This window comes from Nomascus leucogenys, chromosome 22a, assembly GCF_006542625.1.
Source record: "Nomascus leucogenys isolate Asia chromosome 22a, Asia_NLE_v1, whole genome shotgun sequence".
NCBI lineage: Eukaryota > Metazoa > Chordata > Mammalia > Primates > Hylobatidae > Nomascus > Nomascus leucogenys.
The window spans coordinates 33567285-33594280 of record NC_044402.1 but is presented as its reverse complement, the minus strand read 5'-3'; the positions used below and the strand labels follow the sequence as shown (position 1 = coordinate 33594280).

The 26996-nt window shown below is 39.2% G+C and overlaps 1 protein-coding gene across 1 annotated transcript in view; it reads right to left on the bottom strand.

The window, feature by feature from the left end:
- The window catches only part of PRKD1 (protein kinase D1), a 353210-nt gene extending 327236 nt beyond the window's left edge, over nt 1-25974 (bottom strand). Inside the window, exon 1 of the mRNA XM_030803432.1 lies at nt 25396-25974. Coding sequence (XP_030659292.1) covers nt 25396-25659 — 264 coding nt within the window. The 5' untranslated portion in view covers nt 25660-25974. The remainder of the gene's footprint in view (nt 1-25395) is intronic.
- Nucleotides 25975-26996: the final 1022 nt, after the last annotated feature.

Genomic DNA, 26996 nt, shown 5'->3' with positions numbered 1-26996 from the left:
AATGTACATCTATATAGGACAATAACTTGAGTCTTCTATTTGTAAACCAGTATTCTCTTGCCACACTATCATACCACTCTCACAGGGCTCTAAGCACGTCTTGGAGCAAAATGCATAGGAATGATGATTTATCAATTTTCTAGCCAGGCATGGTGACATGCGCCTGGAATCCCAGCTACTTGGGAGGCTGAGGCAGGGGAACTGCTTGAACTCGGGAGGCAGAGGTTGGAGTGAGCTAAGATCGCGTCATTGCACTCCAGCCTGAGCAACAAGAGCAAAACTCCATCACCCAAAAAAAAAAAAAAAAAAAAGGAATTATGATTTATCAATTTTCATGGTCAAAATCTCTGATTCAAGATACTGTACATTATTTTTATTACTAGAAAAAATAGGTAAAAATATATTTATCAATAATATGACTTATGAAAAGCATATAATGCCTTCTAAAAGTGAAGTCCATATAGTAAAATGAAAGCATCAAATTAACAGTTAATTGTGTAGCCGATGTTATAATTTCCTTTAGAAGGTATTTTTGAGGATGCATCATTCATTATTTTTTAGTTTTTTATTCACCCACAGAGGCGGGAATAAACATTTCTTTCCTACATGGCTGCTCCAAGATTGAGATATTATTCTGAAAGTGCTCAGTATAGAGCCTTGCTTAATAAACATTCATTTAATCATTTTAAATAAGTCTAAGTAATTCAAAATGACAAAATGAAATCTGTACCCATAGATTTCTAATTGCTGCATGAACCTGGCTTTCCAATCATTTTTATATTAGTAATTCATTATTTACATTCAATTTTTAAAAGTGTTACTGAGTTTTCCTAATTACTTTTATCATGTATATCATAAGAAATTTGGAAAAGGAAAAATAAAATAAAATAACATATCTCACTTCAAGCTAGATATAACGACTGTTAGAATTTTTGTGAGTTTGTGTATATTTTGTTTTGACTAAAAAGGAAAAAAGAAATATAAGGGTGAAGACAAATGAAAAGTGGGAACAGAATTTAAAATCCACGTTATAATGCCCTATATTCCTGTTCTTTGGGCCCCAAATCTGGCTCTCAGCTTTAGGGCAGTCAACACAAGATGGAAAAATGTTAATAACACACTTCATACTGTCAATAAGACTAAAAACATAGGAATGGCTCAAGAGACGAACAACTATTCTTGGGATTAAAATTTAACAGAGAATTTTTCCCCAGGTTCCTCAAAAGAACACTGTATAACAAATAATGTAGTGGCCTTCCCTAATACCTCAGTTTCACAGAAGCATACTGTCCATCCAGCCTAGAAACGGGCTAATGGCATCACCACAAATCATTCTGCATTTCATTAATGCAATACCTTTGGCACACGACCCTTTAATATAACTTGGTTCAGGACTATATTTTTAAAAACCTGGGAGAATGGACAGAATGTATGTCCTTCAAGCAATTATTCATACAGGCTCTCTCTCACAGATACTACTGAGGAACAACCATCAGTATAATGCCTGGAGTACAGTTCTCTTTGTTGTCAGTTAAATAGAGAACCACATGCCATAACATATAAGAGAACTGTAAAAGGTAGTCTTCCAGAACCAAGCATCTCAACACATGATATCCCCTGACAGGGAGAGTACTATTCCAACATCCTGATGTCCTCCAAAAGTCATTCTGAAGACTCAAAACCCTGGATTAAAAATAAATCTTAATACTTACCTTTAAAATAATCTGGGGAGAAAGGGATAAAGGGGTGACAACTAAGGAACAAAAAATTATTAATGAAAAAAGACTGTCTATATTTAGATGTTTATTAAGGCTGGGTACTGAAGATGGTATATGAAGTCCATCATTTAAAGTGAAAATAAAGCCTAACCTTGTACAGTCTAGCTTTAATATGCTCTTTCAGATAAATTTATCTTAAAAATAAAGATACCAAGAAACTTAAGACATACATATATATTTTATATATAACTATATGTGTTTTTACATACACATATATTTATGGATATATTTTTTACATACACACACACACACACACACACACACGACTGCCTCTTTTGAACCAATTATAAACTTGGAAACATTTGGCAACATAAGAAATTTAGATTTAGAAAAGTTTATAGGTACTTATTTTTATGGCAATAATTAACAGGGTCAGCCTCTAGGCTGAAATCCCTGTAATTCCAAATAATAAAACAGATCTACCTATAAAAGAATAGTGCATTTGTGTTTACTAAAACAGGAACTGAAGCTCAATCAAAAGCATTGTAAAATGATTAAGAAAAAAGTTAAAAGGGAAGAGGAACCATTGTTTATTCAGATTTATTAAACCACCTGAAAAAGCTTAAGTTCTATAAATACAGTCTGGTAGTTAAATACATAAACTTTGGGCTTGATGCCTAAATTTAAAATCCCAACTCTGCCACTACCTATATAATCCAGGGTGATTCTTTCTGTGCCCCAATTTCCTCACCTGCAAAATAAGGATAATAGATGTTTACCTCTTGGATTCTTTTGCAAATTAAATGTATTAAATGTCTAGGTAGGACCCTTAGAAGAGTGTCTGGTATGGTAACAGCTGATACATGTTAGCTATATTAAGGATAATAATACTAGCAATAATAATTGCCATTATTACTGCCATATAGCAATAATTGCTATTATTATTTTAACTGACCTATGAGAAGTGGATTCCTACTGATCTTTATGCCAGTACTCCCCTTACTGGGCAGGTTCTGATGGAGCTTAAATAATTAGGGATATATGCTGAGTTCAAACAGCTTAGCCCACAATTCTTATCCATAGATTCAAAGGCCAAAGTGAGATTAATAAAACCTGAAAACAACTTAATATTATTCCCTGTTTAAAGAGGCAGTACAAGAATGATATCTAAATCCTAACTCTCCTATTGTAAAATTGTGGGACTAAAATAGTCAGATTTGAATTTTCAGTTGGAAATCAACTTGGACAAAAAGCCAATAAATCAGTAATTTGTGGGGAACACATGGTCACTTTTTTGGATGACATTGTACTCTGAATCTGCCAACCGAATGACACTTCCTAAACTGATTTTCAGGTACACTACAACAGGAATTACTGGACTGTGATCTGTCAAATACATACCAATGTATTTTGGGCAAACAGTTGCATGTTACAAGCTGAAATGAGTGTAACTTCTACAGTCACCCCTGAGAAGGGCTTCTCCCAGGCCTTGGTGCTAAACCAGGGGGGATTGTTTCCATCTCCCTCACCCTAAAAATGAAAGAGAAGTCAGACACAAAACTCTTGAAGGAGAAAGGTGGAGTCACACTACATCATCAAGAGGGCTGGAACCTGGACCAGTTCCTAAAATTTGACCAAGTTTTCCTGCAGGGACTCTAGTCTTCCATGTCCCTGCACTTCAAGGAATGTGGGTGTCCTATGGTCTATAATCCAAAAATTAATAGGAGGAATGCTTTTTGTTTATGAAGAGGCCTCCTCTTAAAATGCCTAGGTAAAATATATACTTGATAACTTAACCATTTGCCAGCAGAAAAAAAAGTCTTGATTTGTGAAAATCCAAGTTGGGATAACCATCTTCTGACCAGCTTCTCAGTTCATTTATAAAATCTTGCCAGGAAAGGAAACTGACCAGCCTTGTAATAAGTATCTTAGAAGCAAGACAGCTTAAAAACAGTACTGGAAACATGGCTGAAAATCACTACTGTTCCACCTCCCATGAATGACTGACGTGCACCAAGGGCTGGGAGAAGCCCTCCTCAAGAGTGACTGCAGAAGTTACACTCACTTCAGGCTTACAGCACGCAACTGTTTGCTTAAAATACAGTGGTTATGTATTTGGGAAACCACAGATTCATCACTCAAGAACTGAATGTTATGTTAACAAGCAACAGGGTTCCAGAAAATCAAATATAATACCCACCCAGCGGGGCTTATAACTCTGGAGAAAGTCAACTCATGAGTATCCCTGAGACATTTAAGAATATCTGAGAAGGCTTAAACACTGCATGAGAAAATAAATTATAAAGAAAAAAAAAGATAAAAACAGCAAGGCAGAAAATTTAAAACACATGAGGTGCAAACCTGGATTGTCAAGAGCTAAAATCAATGAGAAAATTTTTAAAGTTAGAAAAAGGCTTTTAAAAATCCCAGAAAATAAGACAATAAACACACACTCATAGAAATGGATATAGATATGTAATTTAATACCCACCATCTACTATATAATAAGTATTGAAAGTATAAATAAGAATGATTTTTTAAAATACGTGTAAGTTTAAGTCATTTAAAAAGCTGAAATCTAGGCTGGGTGTAGTAGGCCATGCCTGCAACCCCAGCACTTTGGGAAGCCAAGGCAGGAGGATCACTTGAGCCCAGGAGTTGAAGATCAGCTTGGGCAACACAGGGAGACTCTGTCTCTGCATAAAATTTAAAAATTAACTGGGCATGGTGGTATGCTCCAGTGGTTCCAGCTACTGGGATGCCCAGGCGGGAAGATCTCTTGAGCCCAGGAGGTCAAGGCTGCAGTGAGCCATGATTGCACGTCCTGGGCAGAGTAAGACCTTGTATCAATTTAACAAAAAAAAAAAAAAAAAAAAAAAAAAAGCTAAACTCTGACTTAAGAAATTCAGAGCAGAGTAATTGAGATGTAAAATATAAAAAGTTAAAGTAACCAAGGTTATGAATTGACAGGAAATGAGGAAAAGGTAAATGTTTTTAAACTGTAATCTTACTGACTCACATCAAAGCAGCCAAACAAGTGACTAAAAAGTTCTTGGCTGGAGGCCACTCTGCTGAATGTTCCCTGTCAGCCCATCTGAGTTTCTCAAATTCACTCCACAGGTGAGTGGGAAGCAGGGAAGAAAAAACAAACAATGACAAAGAGACTTCCAGCTAACATGGAGTGATTGGGTGAGTCTGCTATTTTCTGATGTTTTTCTCCCAAGACTTCATTATGGTTTCCTCTGCATCGCTGTCTCTCTTACCACTATATTTTATTTGTCAGGCTTTTTATTATTGCATAATTTTGTTCTAAAAATCTACAGGTAAATTAGGCTGAGATTTGACAAGTAAAATCTTGAAATATTTTTCATAATATTTCAACTAGGTATCCACTAACAATCACAAAAGACTCTTTCTGTTCAGACTCAATTCAACAAATATTTATTCATGCCCTACCATAAAATGTTCTCAGAAAGGTAGGCTTTCACTATCTTTAAATCTTTGGCCCAGTTAGTTGAAAGGACTATCAAATCCTCAGAAGAGACCCAAACCTCCAGGGCTTTTGTTTGTTTCCTCCAGTAACATCCAATATTCTGCTAGCTACATCTTATCTCACAAAATCCTTTTAAAAATTATTTGAATAATAATTATGGATCAAAGGCAGAAAAGAGCAATTACTAGACAGCAAATAGCCCAGGTATAACAAAAGACTTAATTTTTATACACATAGACCACACAATTCTGCTTCTAAGAGCATAACAAGAAAATAATGAGACAGATCATTCATTCAATCATTCGGTGTCAGGCACTGTTCTGGATACCTGAGATATAAGAGTGAAAAAAGTAGGCAAAGATCCCTGGTCATGTGGTGTTTATACTCTCGTGTGTTTGACCCAATCTTACTAAATTTACTGAATAAAGATAATCCTGAAACTTTTTGTATAAACCAAAGTTTTCTCAATCAAAATATACTTCAAATTACCAAAGACAGCTCTACAGTACTTAATAAGCAAGCAACAGTTTCTTTTGCAAAAGAAAGGACTTGTAGTGAAACTGGACATGTCAAAGATGACATTCACATTTGTGTCTAAAAATATGATTTGTACTTCAGATTTCTAAAGAATACTGCAGAATAGAACAAACAGGATAAGAATAAAATGGAGTTTTTTACTTTTAAGGAATTGTTTTATGGAATTTTCTTGAACATTTATAGAGATGTATATTTTCCAAACTGTTAAAAGATCAAAGTGAAATGTGATACGTATTTTTAAAAATCAAGCCAGTTCTTATTAAAGAAGAGCAGGAAAGTTGAAAGTGTAAGGCTGTGGTTTTATAGTTTATTTGTTCACTGTGAAACTGTTAGATATATTTCATAGGTAGTCTACTCAGTAATCCATTTAAGTGTTGGCTATTGAATCTAACAGTTTATTCTGCATCTTGTACTTATATCATCTTGATCTTTCTGTGTAAAGACAAAGCAAAAAAAAAAAAAACTTATGCACTTTCACTTTTCAAACTGAAAAAAGCAAAGAATCATTATAATTCTGAAATAAAAACTACAATTTAATCTTAGGAATTAATTTTAGTAATATTAACAGATAATATCAAAAGTAGTTCAATACGCATATTACATCAGCAATTTTTTTTTTTTTTTTGAGTCAGAGACTCGCACTGTCGCCTGGGCTGGTGTGCAATGGCATGATCTCAGCTCAATGCGACCTCCACCTCCCAGGTTCAAGAGATTCTTCTGCCTCAGCCTCCCAAATAGCTGGGATAACAGGCACCCACCACCACGCCCGGCTAATTTTTTCTATTTTTAGTAGAGATGGGGTTTCACTATGTTGACCAGGCTGGTCTCAAACTTCTGACCTCATGATCCACTTGCCTCAGCCTCCCAAAGTGCTGGGATTACAGGCGTGAGCCACCGCACCCAGCCTACACTGGTCAATTTTTAAAATGTGCTATGGCTTATGCATAAGGACATTTTAAAGAAAAACAAACAAAAAATAGAATCCTAAATTTCAAAGAGTAGGGTACAAGTTAAATATACTTCAATAAATCTATATACTAATTCTAGTTAGACACTAGAAAGTGGTGCCATGAGTGTTCTTTTATTTCCAGGGGAAGATATTGAGTAAGAACAATGGTCTTTTGAGTTGTGACTAGACAGTTTTGAGAAGTGACAGCGTGCTGGCAGCCCTTGCTCGCCCTAGGCGCCTCTTTGGCCTCGGCGCCCACTCTGGCCGCACTTGAGGAGCCCTTCAGCCCACTGCTGCACTATGGGAGCCCCTCTCTGGGCTAGCCAAGGTCGGAGCCAGCCCCCTCTGCTTGCAGGGAGCTGTGGAGGGAGAGGCACAGGCGGGAACCGGGGCTGCAAGCTGTTCTCGTGGGCCAGCATGAGTTCTGGGTGGGCGTGGGCTCCGCGGGCCCCGCACTCAGAGTGACCAGCCGGCACTGCCAGCCCCAGGCAGTGAGGGGCTTAGCACCTGGACCAGCAGCTGTGGAGGGTGCGCCGGGTCCCCCAGCAATGCCGGCCCGTCGGCGCCGCGTTCGAATTCTCGCTGGGCCTCAGCTGCCTCCCCAAGGGGCAGGGCTTGGGACCTGCAGCCTGCCATGCCTGAGCCTCCCCCCAAAGCTCCCCACCGTGGGCTCGTGCACAGCCCGAGCCTCCCCGATAAGCGCCACCCCCTGCTCCATGGCACCCGGTCCCATCAACTGCCCAAGGGCTGAGGAGTGTTGCTGAGAAGTATGGGTGCACAGCACAGGACTGGCAGGCAGCTCTGCCTGCGGCTCCTGAGTCTAGTGGGGCCTTGGAGGATCCACTAGGTGAAGCCAGCTGGGCTCCTGAGTCTAGTGGGGACTGGGAGAACCTTTATGTCTAGTTAAGGGATTGTAGATACACCAATCAGCACTCTGTGTCTAGCTCAAGGTTTGTGAATGCACCAATCAGCACTCTGTATCTGGCTAATCTGGTGGGGACTTGGAGAACGTCTATGTCTAGCTAAGGGATTGTAAACACACCAATCAGCACTCTGTAGCTGGCTAATCTGGTGGGGACTTGGAGAACCTTTATGTCTAGCTAAAGGATTGTAAACACACCAATCAGCACCCTGTGTCTAGCTCAAGGTTTGTAAACACACCAATCAGTGCTCTCTGTCTAGCTAATCTACTGGGGACTTGGAGAACTTTTGTGTCCAGCTCAGGGATTGTAAACACACCAATCAGCACCCTGTCAAAACGGACCAATCAGCTCTTTGTAAAACAGACCAATCAGCTCTCTGTAAAATGGACCAATCAGCAGGATGTGGGTGGGGCCAGATAAGGGAATAAAAGCAGCCTGCCCTACCCAGCAGTGGCAACCTGCTCGGGTCCCCTTCCACACTGTGGAAGCTGTGTTCTTTCACTCTATGCAATAAATCTTGCTGCTGCTCACTCTTTGGGTCCGTACTGCCTTTATGAGCTGTAACACTCACTGCGAAAGTCTGCAGCTTCACTCCTGAGGCCAGCGAGACCACAAACCCACTGGGAGGAATGAACAACTCCAGATGGGAAGAACGAACAACTCCAGACGTGCCACCTTAAGAGCTGTAACACTCACCGCGAAGGTCTGCAGCTTCACTCCTGAAGCCAGCGAGACCACGAGCCCACCAGAAGGAACAAACTCTGAAATGTCTGAACATCAGAAGGAACAAAATCTGGACACACCACCTTTAAGAACTGTAACACTGTGAGAGTCCGTGGCTTCATTGTTGAAGTCAGTGAGACCAAGAAACCACCAATTTCAGACACAGTTTCACAAAGCCCTAGAGACTGCCAACATTCAATCGCATACTTTATATCTATAAGAATTAATGTAGCCTTAAGAGAAAGAAAGATTATGAAAGTGCAGTATTTCATCAAATTCAATTTCTTTCATGTAGATAAAAAAGAGATTTGCCTATCTTAAGAGCTAACGGAATTAAAAATCCAAACAAGTGATCAATCAAGGAAGGAATTTGAGACTTGTTAGGACAAAGAGGTAATATATAAATGGAATCCAGGGATGTGGGATACATGATTACCCCCTTTCTTGAAGTGATAGAATCACTGAAACAGGGTTCTGTGGAATTGATCTATACTTGTCACAAAAATCCAATCTTTGTCCCAGCTAAAAGCTTTGGTGTTTATGCAACTTTAATCGAGCCAAGAAGACAACTGCAAAATTATATGAGAAGGTGAGAAGGGAACTCCACAAATTGTGTGGAATCACGCAATTATTCACAGATGAAAAAATATCTTTCAAACATGGGAAGGTTTGAAATTAAACACAGATAAGTTTAAGAGAATCAAAACCATAATATCAATACTTTTGTGCATACTATATACATATGATTAAGTAATTAATTTTGGCTTGTGTGTATGGTATCGGAATATTGAAAAACTTAAACTTTACAATACTTAAGTTTAATTTATTAGGTTTGTAAGAAGTACTTAAGAACATATAAAGGTTTATCAAGCAGGTGACTGAAGTATTTAAAGGAAATCAAATATCTTAAATTTAGAAGTGCAATTTCAAACGTTTGAAGGAATTTAATAATTAAGTTTGTAAAGGATACCATAATTCTTCAAAGATTCTTAAATATGGTTGTTCAAATCTGTTAGACTTATTAAAATTTATATTTTTAAGTTCTACTATAAGGATTAAGAAGTAACATCTGAATCTACAACTTTAATAACTTGAATATTAAATTCTAAAACCAATGTACATATCTGAAGTCTTTTCTTCACATAAAACTATCCCCAAGGGCACTGAACATTTTATATTTCAAAACTGACATAGAAGTATCAAATAAAAAGGGCAAATAAAAGCATATTTGAATTTGGATGAGCATATTTGTTTATAGAAAAAAATAAGATATCCACCAAAATATTAACTATATTTAACTCTGAGTAGTATGATCCATTTTGGGGCTTATCTGAATTTCTCACCTTTTCTGCAATGAGTGGGACATATTAGTTTCTTACTGTTGCTGTAACAAATTACCACAAACTTAGTGGCTTTACTAAACAAAAATTTATTATCTTACTGTGTTGGAGATCAGAAGTCCAAACCAGATTTTCTAGGCAAAAGTCAAAATGTGGTTCCTTCTGGAAGGAAGAAACCTCTTCTAGCCATTTTCAGCTTCTAGCTTTTCCTATGTTCCTTGGCTCATGAGCTACTCCTCGAATAACTCCACCATCTTGTTTCTGTTGTCACATCTCCTACTACATGACTCTAAATCGTCCTGCTTTCCTCCTACAGAGACCTCAGCATTCCTTGGCTCATGGCCCATTTCTTCCATCTGCAAAGTCAGCAAAAGGGTACTGAATCTCTCTCATTCTTTGAATCGCTCCTGCTCTTCATATTCACCTGTCTGACCTAGTTAGAAAAACTGTCCACTTTTAAGGTCTTAATGTGATTGGACTGGACCCACCTGAGTAACACAGTATCATCTCCGTTTCAAAATCCTTAACAACATCTACAAAGTCCCATTTGACCTATAAGGTAACATTCAAAGGTTCCAGGGATTAGGATGTAGACATCTTGGAGGGTCATTATTTAGCCTACCACAAAGTGTAATTTTGTAATTTTCAAAACAAAACAATTATTTAATTAAAGTATAGAAATCATAATTTTCCGTGTGGAGAAAATTCTAAACAGGAATGATTAAATCAAGCTCCTTTTCAAGTGGCTTTTGTCCCCTAACTTGCATTATTTTTCAGAGCCAGAATATTCAACATTATGACTTCCAAACCTATAATTCTTAACATTACTTCAACAGTACACTCATCAACAGAAACCAAGTATAGAGTAATAGGTATAACTCATGTATCTGCTTCATCCAGACCATGACTATAAACATCTTAAGCAAATATGCGCTACAGTCCATACATTCTTATTTTGGGACAACACAATTTCCAAAATTTTACCTCTCTTATTTGCCTACTTATTTTTTAAACAAAAAACAAATTTTCTAAATAATCAAAGACACCTATGTATAGTGTTCCTCCTTTTTTTGCTAACCAGTGAAAAGAGCATATTTTCTCCAGTGAAAAGAGCACAATAAAGTACAACTTGAAACTATGATAAACGGTGTCACCCTTCTGCATCTAAGTCCATGTATTTTGCCTTTGTCATGACTGCGAAGAGCACTTTACACTAAAGCTTCAAAGCAGGCTTTTCTGTTTAACTACTTGAATTAATAAAGGTATTATGTACTTCCAGAATCAATTTAGTATGCACTACCACAATAATCAAACTTATTTGCTGTTTGATACAAATGTACTATTACAGTATCTTGGATTACCGACTGGTTGAAAAAGAGCACTGAAACTGCTTTATATATTACATTCAAAGTAAGACTAAGCAATTAGCTTATGAAATGAATTCTAAATGTTAGTTGTCTTTTCATTTTTAAGTTATACAGAAACATTTGTTTCAAAGTGGATAACATTCTAACCTAAGTAGGGTGTTTGTTTTTGTTTTTAGTTTAAACCATTTAGAAGAGTTACCGAAAATGACATGGTTAATATATATGATTTGATGACTCCTTCTATGAAATGTAAGTTTTACCTTTCTCCTTAAATGTACAGGTTTTTTGGCCAAAAGGTAACAAAATGTCTGCCCTTAGTCAGGTTTTTCTTTGTTTTTCTTTATTGTTTGTTTTTATTAGTGAATATACAATTTAAAAGAATTCCAGGACAACAGGCATGGAATTGGGATTGTCCTGGACAACAGAGCATATGGTCAGCCTGTTTAACTTAGCGTATTAGAGCAACTCCTCTCCATTAGTCCATCCTTACTCTATGTTTACTTTTGCTCCTTATCCTTCTCAAATAATTGAAAAAAGAGCAAAGATCATGCAAGATGTAGTTTTTCATTCTTCAAAAATGTATGGAAGCCACTGGATTTATGTAAATATTGTTAAGATCTACATCCTAGTTGACATTCCACATTAGTAGATGAAATTAACATCTGTCACAAAGGCTGCTCTGAAGCTAATTAGTTATTTCTGAGTACTTGTAATTTGGTAAAGGAAAGCTAGGCATGAGTGATTCGCCTTACTACTCAAGCAACAACTGATGCCCTGTGTCCAACTAGTTAAAGACGAGTTATCTGAAGATAAGGTTTACAAAGGCACAGTACTTGACTAAAAGACACCTAGTAAATTCAGACCTCTAGTACAGCTGGAGATGTCTGCTGCCTTTTCATTAGCAAGACACTACCAGTAACTCATGTGAAAAGAGAAGTCTCTATGTAAGTTGTCCATTTGTACTGAAGTTCAAAAGTTCCAAATACATCAAAGAAAAGCACCTTTCTAGTACATTAAGGAAAACTACTTTACTATATACTATGCAGTACTCATTCAGGGCAGGAAACGTTTGAACTGAACTGAATTATGAATGTGCTTTAGGTCAAGTCATCTCTCTCTATATATATAGACACACTTATATCTACATTTTTGTAAAGTTTGAGGAAAGTACAATTAGTCTATGAGGGAAGTTAAGTGTTGGCATTAGCCCTGGACACAGACAATGTGAAAGGATGCAAGGCAATTCACAATTCAATTCAATCACTGAAGTGGAAAGAAAACTTCCACTTAGCTTGTGATTGATCATGTACAAGTGGGAGTAAGTTTACCTTCAGGTGGCTTCACTCATAATTGACAAAAAATAAGCAAGCAAACAAACTTTATTAAAATAATAAACATACATATTTGTGAAGAATGACCCTTAGCAAATATACAACCCAAATACTCCTTCTAAAAGGAAAGCAGGCCGGGCACAGTGGCTCATGCCTGTAATCCCGGCACTTTGGGAGGCCAAGGCGGGTTCGAGACCAGCCTGGTCAACATAGTAAAACCCTATCTCTACAAAAAATACAAAAATTAGCCAGGCGTGGTGGCACATGCCTGTAATCCCAGCTACTCAGGAGGCTGAGGTAGGAGAATTGAGGAGACTGAGGGAGAATTGCTTGAACCGGCAGGTGGAGGTTACAGTGAGCTGAGATCACACTGCACTCCAGTCTGGGGGACAGAGCGAGACTCCATCTCTAAATAAATAAATAAGAAAAGCAAACACTGAAAGGCACTTTTCTTTTTTTTTTTCTTTTTTTTTTTTTTTTTTTTTTTTTTTTTTTTTTTTTTTTTTTTTTTGAGACAGAGTCTTGCTCTGTTGCCCAGGCTGGAGTGCAGTGGTGCCATCTCCGCTCACTGCAAGCTACACCTCCCAGGTTCACGCCATCCTCCTGCCTCAGCCTCTTGAGACTACAAGTGCCCGCCACCAGGCCTGGCTAACTTTTGTATTTTTAGTAGAGACGGGGTTTCACCGTGTTAGCCAGGATGGTCTTGATCTCCTGACCTTGTGATCTGCCCGCCTCAGACTCCCAAAGTGCTGGGATTACAGCATAAGCCACCGCACCTGGCCTGAAAGGCACTTTTCTTAAGGACCCTTAGTTGTTTTCTCAGAACCTACTCAGAATCAATGTACTATTCAAGAATGATTCATTGATTTACACTGATAAATGTAATTCTTTACATCTACTAATTTTGAACCACAATGATCAATATATGGTCTTACCATAATCTCTTCTTCCACAACACTTGGTGGCCACATCTTACTGGAAAAAAGGCCAATTCAGTTACACAAGGTAATTAACTTCTTCGGATAAAGACAGTGGCATCTGAAAATGTCCAGGTTGGTAAGGACTGGCTATTTCCACAATTTTGTTACCAGAGGAGCAAATTCCAAACCAAATTCTGCTACACAAACAGAAATATATTTCAAAAAAAATTAACAATTAGACGTACTATAGATCATATGAATCCTCAAGGGTGAGCAGTATCTCTAAAACAGGCAGATTTAGTATTTCTAAAAGAGATATAAAAATATCTCTCAAATTTCACTAATTTCCCCAATGAGTCCAGTTCTAATGTTCTCTATAGTAATTATAAATGCTGAAGGGGTGAGAAGTGGGGGGAATCTTGACACCAATAAGAGAATCCTTGTAGTAGTGGCCTCCAAAGTGACTAGGATTCTAGCTGGCCACTAATTGGGATGTGAATTCCAGACGAGGGAAGCCTTCTAGACTAAGGAATAATTTAAATAAATCAATAATACCACACTGTCAAAGTTTAAGCATTTTTAAGTAAATTTCAGCCAACAAAATAGGAAGATTTAAATTTCCTCCCATAATCTGATAATTCCAAACTCTCTGTATAAATCTACGGCCTTTCAAGCAGGTGAATAAAGGATTGGGAGAGTCTGCTTTTTACATAGTAGCTATGTGACTTGAGGTAAATAATTTAACCTCTCCAAACTTTAGTTTCCTCATCCTTAAAATAGAGATAAAATTACTACCACAAAGGGCTGCTGTGAAAATCAGAAAAGACAAATGAAAAGCCAAGATACAGATTGGCACACAAAGTAAATGTCAGGAAGGTTTTGTTCCTGGAGGCTCCCCTCTGCTGGCCATTGTACTGTGACAGAAACCACCAGTTCAAGGTCCTTTGCCACTCATGGAATTTTCCAGAAGAGGCCCTGGAACCTTGTCTATCGTGACCCAAGGCTCCTGGGATAAGCTTTTCAAAATTCTTACAGACAGGTCATCATGAAGTTGCCCTTTGGAGCTCTCACTGTGATGCTCATGAAATTTCTAAAGAGGACTACTCTGCTTGTAAAAAGCAACCTCCAAGATCTCTTTCCACTGTTATTCCTGAGTGATCTAGTGCGGCCATTTCTTCCGGCTCTAGCCACAGGAAGGTCAGAGCTTTGCTGTCATGTTCTTTTCTGCCCTCAGGTGCCATAAGTCTCAGAAGCCCACAGACTTTGCCTATTGTCACTGTTTCAGGTCTATTCACTACCACTGATTCAAAGTCATCACCAAAGATTAACTGACACCATTCCCCAACTCTTTCCTCCTTTTGACAATGGTGGAAAAGCTACGGCTGTTTGGTCAAGTGGTCATAACCTCTAGTGTTACTGTTCTGAGGATCTAACGGCACTAACCAATCTCTAAATAACTGCAACGCTGTTGGTCACCCATGTTCTTACTTGCAGCTTTCCATTTTAGAGACACAGACCAAGCCTTTCAAGGATGATAAATGCAAAGATGATACCAGCTTTGCACCACAGAACTATACAGATGTCTCAAAATGGACAGTAGACCTCACCTTTCTGTAGGCTAAGAAATAGTATCATGTCTCACCCTAATAATATCTTTTTCCTGTGGCAAAGAAGTCACACTTAAATGTCTTCAAACTCCTCCTAGTCCCTCTGCCAAATGCTCCCTTAATTGTGTTCCTCCCTAAATTCTAACCATGATCTCCTAACACTCTGAAAAAGACATAGCCACTTTTTGTAATGATAAGAACTCCCTGGTCCAACCCAAGAGGCCCTACCAGAACACAAGCCTACAACCATTTCTCAACAATGTGAGGAGTTAGAAGGGAGGGGGGGAAATGTTCATGTTTAATTGATAAAAAGTTTAAGAAAGAGTGTCTTTAATAAACATTTGACTATTGATAAATGGCCTAATTCAATCAAGTCTCTGGAACTTAACTCTAGCACCTGAACTAGAACTGAATCCCTAGTCTCTTTCTAGCTAGTCATTCACCCAAAACAAAGAAACAGTTCCATAATCATCCTGTAATTATTACGTCATTAATATGATGGATTTAGACAACCTAGGAAAAGGCTCTGTATTTTTGGTATGGCCAAAACTGACAGTTTAAAAACTTTTATTAACACTTTAACCTAACAGATTAATCTTAATAATTAATGAAAAGTGCTTTGATTCTTAAGAAAGTTTGAAATTTACATCAACATAAATGTCGGTGAATAAATTTCAAGCAAAAAAATTCCTAGTCAAAAGTCAACTTAAACCATTTACAAAAAAAACGCAAGCTCATGTAATGATACATGGATTTCATATTTGAACAGATTATTTTATTTGATGTAGAAATATGTTTCTGTTTGTGACATATCAAGTTAGAATTTAATTATATTCAGATTCTTTTTATTCTATTGTTTATGAAAAAGAAAAGAGATACAGCTCTTTATTTAAAATGCTAAATACCCTTTTAATTTTATCTTAACCATCTATTATTTTGTGAAAAACTCTGTATACTGAAACAAGCTTCAACTGTCAAGATACAATACTTCATACATATACCACAGTTCTTCCAATGCCTGGTTGAAAATAAATAATAAAACAAAATAAAACATAATGCAATAGGATCCTTACTTGGACTGATGAAAAAAAATGTGCTATGAACTGAAGAGTATGATTATAGCAAATCTACATACCTGTAGATACTTTTTTCAGTAAAAAATAGATTTTTTTTAACTTTTATTTTAGTTTCAGGGATACATGTACGGTTTTGTTACATAGGTAAACTTGTGTCATTGGGGGGCTGTACAGATTATTTTGTCACCCAGGTACTAAGCCTAGTACCCCAAAATTGATTTTTTCAAAGCAGAAAATAATATATTGCCTGATTGTAGATTTTAAATGTTCTCACCACACACACAAGAAAAGATAAATCTGTGAGATGATGGACATGTTAATTAGCTTGATTTAATCACTGCACAATGTATACATGTATCAAAACATTACATCATATATCATAGTATATATAATTTTTATTAGTAAATTATACCTTAATAATGCTGGGTAGGGAGAAAGAATCTTGTAGGATCACCTGCAGTGTTACAAAGGGAACTCAACGTGAGACAGGTAATTCAAACAGTCAGAACTATAAAAATATCAAATAGTAATTTACAAAAATGTAAAAAAACCCACTTACTTATTATGACCCCAATGACACCAAGAATATGTACCATACGTATAATTTGATTAGGAAGCTTCTGAATATATTTTCAGATGGTGCTAACCATTAGATCTCAATGTTCACCTGCTCACAGTAGCTGAAATACTTGCTGTAATACAAGTGGTGACCCTTTAATCTAATGTTCCACTTTTCTGGCCTTTTCCATTTACCACTTGACTCTTTATTTCTAGTTTTTAACTGCCCCTTCAGTCCTCTCCTCCCCAATCTCTCTGACTGTACAAGACATTGTGTGAAATAATGTCAATACTTTTACAAAAGCCTGTATAACATGCCACTCCTAACCAGAATTGATATGGAATCAAACAAACTGAAAAATAAAAATGTTCATGATTACTGTGGATATTTACATAACTGCAAATAAGCAATCTCTTTAATCTTTTCACCCTACACTGAGCAATTGCTCAGGTTGAGAGAATCACCTAACTGTAAGAACATCGAGTGCAGGAAAAAAATCAAACTAATTATCAACAGCACCATGTATTATGCACATTCATACTTTTCATTCATATTTTCATTACTAAATTAATACTTTTCAACCATTTTATAATATATGCGGGGAAAAGTGGCTGCTGACAATTAAGGAGAGAAGCATTCAGAAATTCCTGAAATTGTGCCTAAAAACAAGCAATACATTCACTAGTTCCTCATCAATCAGTGGTTTAGTCAGAATAGATGCCAATGAACTAGTGAAGGGTGTATATTTTTTTCCTTTTCACCAAAATAAGTTGAACAAAATTCCTGTGTGATTGCATATTTTAAAATCTAAGTTTCATGTTTGCCAACATTGCTAAGCTACTATATCAATTGTCTGGCCAAATAAAACCTTTCATAACTTTGGAAGAAACTTCTACACAAGAAACTGTAGATTTAGGCAGGCGAAATTTGTCTGAATATGCATTGTTTTCGTACCAATTCTTAACTATTTAAATTATATGATATTCCATAACAGCCATAGTGGCCATATAATTGAAGACTCTGTATATTTAATGATCTGTTTTTCTACGTGAGACCAGAAAAAGTAAGAAACAGAACAATGTGAATTTCTCTGCTGCCAAATAACTTCAAGTGGTGCTATCACAACTGGTTTTTAATGGTACAAAAATATTTGGTTGACAGTATTAAAAGAATTCCTGTGGGAAATGTCTCATATTCTTTATAGATTAAAAAACTTTTTGAATAGTTGTAAGGAAAATCACCATTTTCTTTGTATCTAAATTCTATCAATAGAAAGAGGGAAATGGCTGGGTGCAGTGGCTCATACCTATAATCCTAGCACTTTGGGAGGCCAAAGCAGGTGGGTCACTTGAGCACAGGAGTTCAAGACCATCCTGGCAACATGGCAAAACCCTGTCTCTACTAAAAATATAGAAAACCATCTAGGCGTGGTGGCACATATCTGTAGTCTCAGCTACTTGGGAGGCTGAGGTGGGAGAATCCCCTGAGCTTGGGAAGTTGAGGCTGCAGTGAGCTCAGACTGTGCCACTGCACTCCAGCCTGAATGACTAGAGTGAGACCCTGAGAAAGAGAAAGAGAGAGAGAGAGAGAGAGAGAGAGAGAGAGAAAGAGAAAGAGAGGAAGGAAGGAAGGAAGGAAGGAAGGAAGGAAGGAAGGAAGGAAAAAGAAGAGAAGAGAAGAGAAGGGAAAAGGAAGGAAGGGGAGACAGAAAAGAAAAGAGAAAAGAAAAGAAAAGGAAGGAAGGAAAGAAGGAAAGAAGGAAGGAAGCACTTGTCTTGTTTTGTTCCAACATATTCCAACAATAAGGAAAGATTTAAGAAATTGAAATCTCATTTTCAAAATCACTCTAAAGTAATGCTGGGGAAATTAAAAGATAAGTAGTATCTTTTATTATTAAAAAACACCCTATATTTTTACCTCTATTGCCACATTTGGGTTTAGATTTTTCACCTTAAGGTGACGGCGCAAGGTCAGAGGTCAAAGATTACCCTGATACATAAATCAAAGCAAACAAATATAAAAACAAAGCAAGGAAGGAAACTTCATGTTACTATCAACACCTATAAGATTGCATTCTACCAAGTTCTAACAGTCTGAGTCCAGCCCTACAATATTGATCATTATACTAGTTCTTTGGTATAGTTTGAGAGCTTATTCAATGATTCCAGTCTAATACACATACACACACACACACACACACAGACACACACACACACACAAAGTTTCATATAATTATCCATTACACTCTTCTTTAAAAGACTTATAAATAATTAAAGATTGTGGTTTTCTAAAGGTTTTATAATGGGGCATGGACTTCCATGACAGATAAGTGGTAGTTAGTGGGAATATCTAAAAAAGACTTGTGATTGGTTTTGCCAAACTGATAACTCAATTGTTTCCCGGTAAATTTGCCTTCTCATCTCAAAATGACATTTCTGCATATGCACAACCAATTATGTTATATTAGCTATCATCAGATGGAACAATTTAGCAAACAACCTCTAGATGTGAGCATGACAGCAAATTGCAATCTCCCTACATCATTTCCAAGCACCTTCCTTCTCATGTATCAAGCGATGATCTGCAAATAAGCTTTAAATTTTGGTCTTGAGAACCAGAATTTTGAATCATTGTGTTCCCAAATGTTGCACCATTATCTATTTTATTTCCTTTTTTAAAAATCAAGTGAAATACCATTGACATTGCACTTGTAATTGAAAAGGAGTTAAATCATCTTTCTGTCAAAAATAATAAAAAGCAATGAAAATATGCTTTACTTTTATCAGCAAATGTGTCTTTCATTTAGTAATAATTAGATTAGTCCTTAAAGAATGCTGAGAGGTTGAGATTTGAGAAACTGTTTCAAAACATAAGTACTTATAAGATTTGCCCTGATACAGAGGTCAGGAAAAAGATGTCACCTGGGCCTTACAGCCATATTGCTTTTTTGCTTTTTTTAATATTATAATTTTAATTATATATTGAGATAAGAATAAGATAATAAATATAAATTTCTTTTGTTAATAAGACAGTATGCTAGTCTATAGAGCGTTAAGCTTTAGTCAACAACAGCATTTATTATGCACGTATTTACAAAGCAATATCTATGTTACATATATTGTCTTTCAATCTCAAAGTAATCTTAGATAAGTCACAAATATACATTCATAGACTTATAAATGTTCTGTATTCTCTACTAAGGTCACTAACAGTTATTCATGAATAAATTAGTGAAGACTTATATACAATCATCCCACAAAAAAAGGTAATAATCATTAGAAAATAAAGTTATAAATCTCCCATAAAAGCTATCATAGGAATCTGGTGAAAATAAACAGCACAGTCATGAAGTATGGTCTTCTGGGGCAAGTTTTTAAACCTTATTAATAATATTCCAGTAAACCCCCCACCACCACCACCATACACTGTGTTCTTTTACTCTTTCAGATTGATCTCAATTCTGAATCTAAAGGCCCAAATGAATTCATGTATTTATCAAATAAGCCAATCATCCAACTCTTCCCAGCCCATGGACTACGAGGCTTAAGGGTTTTAACTTCACAGTCTCACAGGATATTCTTGTGAAAACTGTCAAATAGTACATACCTGTTTTAAAAAGGTTTGTAAGTCTGTGAATTGATAGAAAAATATAAAGCAGAGTTTCTCTTGGGAGGCCAAGGCGGGCGGATCACGAGGTCAGGAGATCGAGACCATCCTGGATAACATGGTGAAACCCCGTCTCTACTAAAAATACAAAAAAATAGCCGGGCGTGGTGGCAGGCGCCTGTAGTCCCAGCTACTTGGGAGGCTGAGGCAGGAGAATGCCGTGAACCCAGGAGGCAGAGTTTGCAGTGAGCCGAGATTGCGCCACTGCACTCCAGCCTGGGTGACACAGCAAGACTCCATCTCAAAAAAAAAAAAAAAAAAAGAAAAAAAGAAAAATATAAAGCAGAGTTTCTCTTTGGGATTGTGAGATATGTGAGGAGGCCTCATTTTTTGCAGTCTATAATACAAAATATAAAACAATACTTCGCATCTGGAGGCTATACAAGGATAATGAAGCTCTTAAAAATATATTTAAAAAATAGTTAAACATAATCTGCTACATATATATTCCACATCTGTAATACATAAATATGTATATAATATACAGTTCCAAAATATAATCCTGTTACATTATTAAACTTGAAAAGAAATTTAAATTTTAAAAATACAGGCAGGGCACAGTGGCTCATGCCTGTAATCCCAGCACTTTGGGAGGCTGAGGTGGGAGGATCGCTTGAGGCCAGGAAATCAAGAACAGCCTGGGCAACATAGTGAGACACTGTCTCTATAAAAAAATTATAAAAATTAGCCAGATGTGGTGGCACACACTTGTAGTCCCAAACACTTGGGACGCTGTGGCAGGAGGATCACATTAGCCAAGACTTTGAGGCTGCAGTGAGCTATGATTGTACACTGTACTTGCAGTCTGGGCCTTATCTCAAAAAATAAAATAATAAAAATAAAATTAAAGTACTAAAATTATATTACTTAAGAATCACTTAATAGGCCAGGCCCAGTGGCTTACAGCCAGTGGGATTCCTTAAATCCCAGCACTTTGGGAGGCCAAGGTAGGAGGACCTCTTGAGCCTAGGAGTTCCAGACCAGCCTGGGCAATATGGCAAAATATCATCTCTACGAAAAATTTAAAAATTAGCCAGGCATGGTCACCCACGCCTGTAGACCCAGCTACTCAAGGGGCTGAGGTGAGAGGATCACTTAAGCCTGGAGGCCGAGGCTGCAGTGAGCTGTAATTGTGCCACTGCACTCCAGCCTGGGCAAGAGAGTGAGACTGTCAAAAAAAAAAAAAAAAAAAAAACACAGCAAAATGACAAAGTCTATACTTCATCATTAAATCAGAAATCAGTAGACATATAATATAGCCAATTATAAAATTGGAATAAAAATATATACACCTAAGCGCCAAAGACCATCATTAGCTTAAAAGGAGTTTGTTGATCCAGGGGAGTTGGATTGGTCAAGCACCTAATTACTTCCGGCTTTCTAAATCTATGTGGAATGTGTGGAGTATCTAAAATTAGTAATAAAGAGAAAAATGACACCACAACTATTAAGAAAACAATGTATAATACAATTAAAGTGTAACAATTACAAGGAAAGTAATGCTACTTTCAAACCAAGGCACTAACCTTACTTCTTTAGTGAGCTATCTACTTAAAATCTCACTGTTAAATTTCTTTAGCCAAAAGATGATTCTGAAAAGTGAAACTATATGCCAGGGGTCTTATAAATGCTATTACTCCATTTAAGTACATTTAAGAGTAAAATATCAGTTGCCTTTCTAATAAGGTAACAGCCAAAATGAACAGTCATATTAATTGCATCAAGCATCCCTAAAGAGTAACACTGCTCATTTGAGGGGAAAAAAAAAAAAAAAAGTATGTGTGTTTGTTTGTGTGTGTGGTAGATAGGTAGATGATGTACTATGAAACCAAACTAGCTCTTCCTCTGGAATATTTTTTCCTTGCTTTAAAAAAATTCCTCCTCAGTCTACATATTCAAGGTTTCTTTGATAGTAGAAAGTAACAGTGTTTCAAAGTGAAGTCAATTATTGTTATTATTTTTTACCCTCCTGAGAACAATAACCATGTATGCTAACAGAATACATATCTTTATATACAACCAGGCTTCAATGTCACACACTTGCAAACTAAATAAATAAACATAATGTAAATAAAACCCTGGATCAATACTTTCTAAAAAGAAAGAATAATATATTATATAGCCATACATTGTTACACACAAAAAAGCAAGACTAGATTTTTCACCTAAACTAGAAGATGAAAGAAGTAATTCTTTACTTATATAAGTCAGTATATACTTAGGGTATGTTATCTTAAAATAAGTATTTTTTGTTGAATTACCACAATGTTTCAAGTACAATCGCGTCTGCTACATAGTTAGAGAACAACTATACTCTAAATTCTAAATAATAACAATAATAATTTACAGGTGAGTTTCTCAGGGAAACTTATGCAGCCTTGTATACCTCAGTTGCTCATCCCAAAGGAAATGTCCTATGATGTTACTGAAACTGTCAGCTAATATTTCCAATGCTCGTATGATCTATGTTAGTATTTAGGGAGCTCCTGAACAAAGTGAATGAAAACCTTCTTAACACATTTAAAACAACAGATGTGGAAGACTCAGAAAGATCAGGAGAACCTTCTGCTGTAAGTTCCACACGACTTCAGCCCACATAGTAAATTGTAAATGATTTCAAACCCTCTGCTCTCTCCTGAAACATCCACTCCCCAAACTCCTGTCATCCTTCCTCATAGCTGATGTCCTCATAAGGTACTTTCAAAAAAAACTGAAATAAAAGACAAAAGAACTCCCTCCCACTTCCTTAACTCCACACTGACACTCTGCCATTCCTACTGTCACAACACACAGAGATCCTTGTATCCTGTGATGGACCTTCAGCTCTCTTAATTTTGTTTCTGCTGGGATAATAATATATTCTGAAAAAGATGACAGATGACAGAGAAATTGAAAAAGTCCTCTGTCCAGAAACACTATCCAGTATATATTTATTCACAGTATTCTGTATATAAATAACCCTCAAGTTCACATCTATAAATCTAACCCCAACTTTTTTATAACCTAAAAAAAAAAGTGAGATCTTTAACTATTCCAAACAGTCAAACTTTTCAAACTTCTTTGAGACACAGAAGAAACTACTAGAATAAATACAAAAGGAAAGGATTCCCCTTATAAATCAGTCACCAATCAGGGCTGAAGATTTTCCCTTTCCAGTATTTCTCCTGGTCTCTCCCCCAAGAGTCTTGGCTCATGTTCCAACTAGCTCATGACTGAACTTCGGTGCTCTTTCTGCCATAACATTTTTGGCATTCTAAAACCACCATACAGCAAATCTGTCTTTCACATGTCCTTGGTATGATGTCGCTATGAAAAGATTACTGAGGCTTCTAGCAATTTGAGTTTAATTCAAGGCCTTTTCATAACTATACTTCCCTTAAATACCCCAGCCACCACCTGCAGGCCTGCTGCATTCCATAGGTGCTTGCTGTCCCTCTCCCTCTGCTCTCCTCTCACTCTCGCCATGTAACACGCCCCTTGGTAGCTTCTAAGACACCTGGAATTCACCCTCCATTTAAAATCCCACTACTAAACCTCTTGAACTAGGCATCAGTCTCTCCATCCTGAACTCCATGAGGAAGTGGGGGGCGCGGGGGAGGGAGAACTCAAGCTGGTCAAAACAAAGTCTATCAATATTACTTTGACCCAATTTGAATATTCTCTGACACTACCTCACTTGCTTTAGAATTTAGAAAAGTTAAAATTGTACAGAATTACCTTTGCTTTTTGCGAAATTTTATTTTACAGTGTATATGTGCTTATGAAGCATTGCTGTTTAATTAACTGGTCTGCATCCAAATGGAGAGGGTTGTATACAAGGCTTTCACAGTGCCTAGGAGTGCTCCTGCTGACCCACAATAGACATTCCACAATACTGATGTGGAAAAGGAGCATGACTTATATCAGCATTAGACAAAATGTGTCATTTTCTTGGAAGTTGCAAACAATCGACATGACCCATAATATAAAAGTAAATTTCCATAAATAAATTTCTGGCACTCATTGTTACCTTAGTCTAGAACTTTCACAACTTTCTAGATCAGTGATTTTTTTCCACCTGGAGCTTTTAACATCCCTGTGCTCAGTGCCGCAATTCACAACCCTCAAGGTTTAGCAAACTCTGTTACAAATAGTTTAAAGAAAGCAATTCATGATTATTCAAGTGATAATTAGAAAGCAAAAGGAGTGCTAGCCAGTCCTCCAGAGCTGAAAAATTCAGCACCTTTAGAGACCTCTGTCTCCACCCCTGAAACGCTGGCTGTTTACACTAAGAAGACTGGCGCCATGGCCCCCTCTCCCTCACATCTGTATCACCCCCTTCCATGCAATATCCATCTGGATGGCTCCAGAGGCAACCTGGAAATCCAAATTGCAACTGTAAACAGTGGTGGGTGGGCTGAGTCTCCTCTGGGGGTGGCCTGGCCCCGGATAATGGCCCTTCTTCTAACCTGCCTTCAGTGGCCGCTGTCCAGAGCCCCACAGCCTCAAACTTAAGGACACAGCCAGCCTCGGGGTGTTCCTGGACATCACCCCCACCACTTCAACGTCCTACTATCAGCATCCTGGGAATGAAAAATAGGAAGGTTGCAACTTGCAGGTTTTGTCGTTGGAAAATGTGTTTCCATGCTCATACAGAGGTGGAACTAAAAGATGACAGGGCCTTGGGTAGCTGCAGTCCTGGTCAGTTGTTTTCACAACTGGCCGAGTCAATCACACTCTCTTAAAAGCTTATCTGACAGGTGAGAAATTCCTTGTCTCCAGGTCATTCCAGGGGCACTCTGGTGCAAGAAGGAGGATTCCTGCACCAGGAATGCGCTGGTCCAGGGTCCGTAGGGGAGAGAGGGGAAGAAAACTGCAAAGTCTCAAGGACAAGGAGGGGCGCGGCGAGGAAAGGGCAAGATACCTGGAAATGTCATGAGAAGGATGGAAATGGGTGAGGAGGAGGCGGACTGAAGAGAAATCGGTGAATAAAGGAAGATGGGGGGAGAGGTGAATGAGCAACAGCGAGCGCAGCGCCTCGGGTTGCAGGCGTCCAGCCGCGGCGGGGCCAGACGCTTCCAGAGAGCCGGCGAGGCTGGCGGCCGGCCGAGCCCCGGGAGCAGGAAAGTTGGCGCGGAGAGGGCTAGCCGGGCAGCGCCCCCTGCGCCGCGGGAAGGCGCCGGGCTGGCAGCGGTGCGGCGACTTACCTTCTGGTCGACGATGGAGCAAGCCATCTCGCGGACGTGCGCCAGGCTGTAGTCCCCGGACGAGTCCTGCAGCAGCAGCACTGGCTCACGGCTCAGGCCGATCTGTAGATGGAACGAGATGCCCCCGACCGGGGCCGCGACAGGAGCCAAGAACGGCGCGGGCCCGGGCCCGGACCCTGGGACCAGTGCGGCGGCCGCTGCGGCAGCTGCCGCCGCCACGGGCAGCAGCGGGCTGGGCGGCCGTAGGACCGGAGGGGTGCTCATCGCTCGGCGGGGCGCAGGGCCGGGCAGCGGAGGGCGGGGGCTGGCGGCGCGGCAGCAGAAAAGTTTTGCAGCCGCTGAGCCAGGAGCTTCTTTCTCCGAGAGCTGAGACGGAAAATAAAAACTTTCCGGAAAAGTCCCCGGGCGGGGGGAGGGCAAGGGGATGAGGATAGGGAGGGGAGGGGACTGAGGGGAGGAGATGGGGAGGAAGGAAAATGGCCGAGGCGGGAGGACTCTGCGGCCCGGAGCGCGGCTGCCGGCACTGGGGAGGCGCCGCCGCCGCCAAGAAGCTGCCGCCTGGCGCGCTCGGAAGGACGGGGCGACGGGTCGGCGCGGCCCGAGCGCCGGGCGGGGGCGGGAAGGGGGCGTGAGGGGCGGGGAAGGGGAGCTGGGGGCGGGCACTGGGGAGCCACCACCCGGCGGGCGCGGGAGTCGCAGGAGCAGCGGCCGCAGTGGCCGCAGGGTGCCCGGTCGCCGCCCCCTCCGCCCGCAGTTCCCGGGGCCTGAGCCTCCGCGAGCCGGGATAGGACCGAGTGGCGGGGCTCGGAGCCGCCTCGGCAGGCGCGGCCCTTCCCTCCCTGCAGGGATTCCCGTCCTCGCGGGTCCCGCTGCCCCGACTGCAGGCGGAGTGGATGGGGTGCACCGCCTCAGACCCGCTTCCTGGGGTCGCGAACTTCCCGGGCCCCACGTTCCCGGCCACCTCTTCCAAATGCTGGAGGACTACGCACTTCTACAAGTGAGGTGACTTTTGAAGATTTCAAGAATGCTGATCACAGCGGTTCCCCTTGGGTTCTTACCTTGGGAGGGTCAAGGGAGGATGGGTCATCCGGAACCCACTTAAATCCAGGCCCCTCTGGGAGCCCTGGGGTTTATTGCCAAAGAGGGTAGGAAGCCAATCCACAGAAAGGGATTTAAACTTGTCTCTACTCTTTTTGTCGCTCTGAGGCGCCCTTACAGCCAACCCTACCTACTCCACCCCAGCTCCTAAGGCACCGGATATACACAGTGATCTAAGGAGAGGGTCGCTTTGGAAAGAAAAGGCATTGACCGCCCAAGGGCAGGAGGAAGGTCTGATGCGGTCTCCTTTCCTTTACCTTATTCTTTGCGCCTGAAGTTTCTACTTTGGAGCTTCAGAAACTATTTTCCTTCTCCTCTGTCAATCTAAAATCTGTTACATAGGAGCAGTGCTCCCAAGTCCACCTCAGCACCGCCACCGTCATCACAAGCACAGCCATCAGGATTGGGCACAACCTGCCCAAATTTGGATCGCCGTTTATTTTTATTGTTGTCTTGGCAGGGGGGGGATTGCTTTACATTCGTTGGAGATGAATTATAATTCT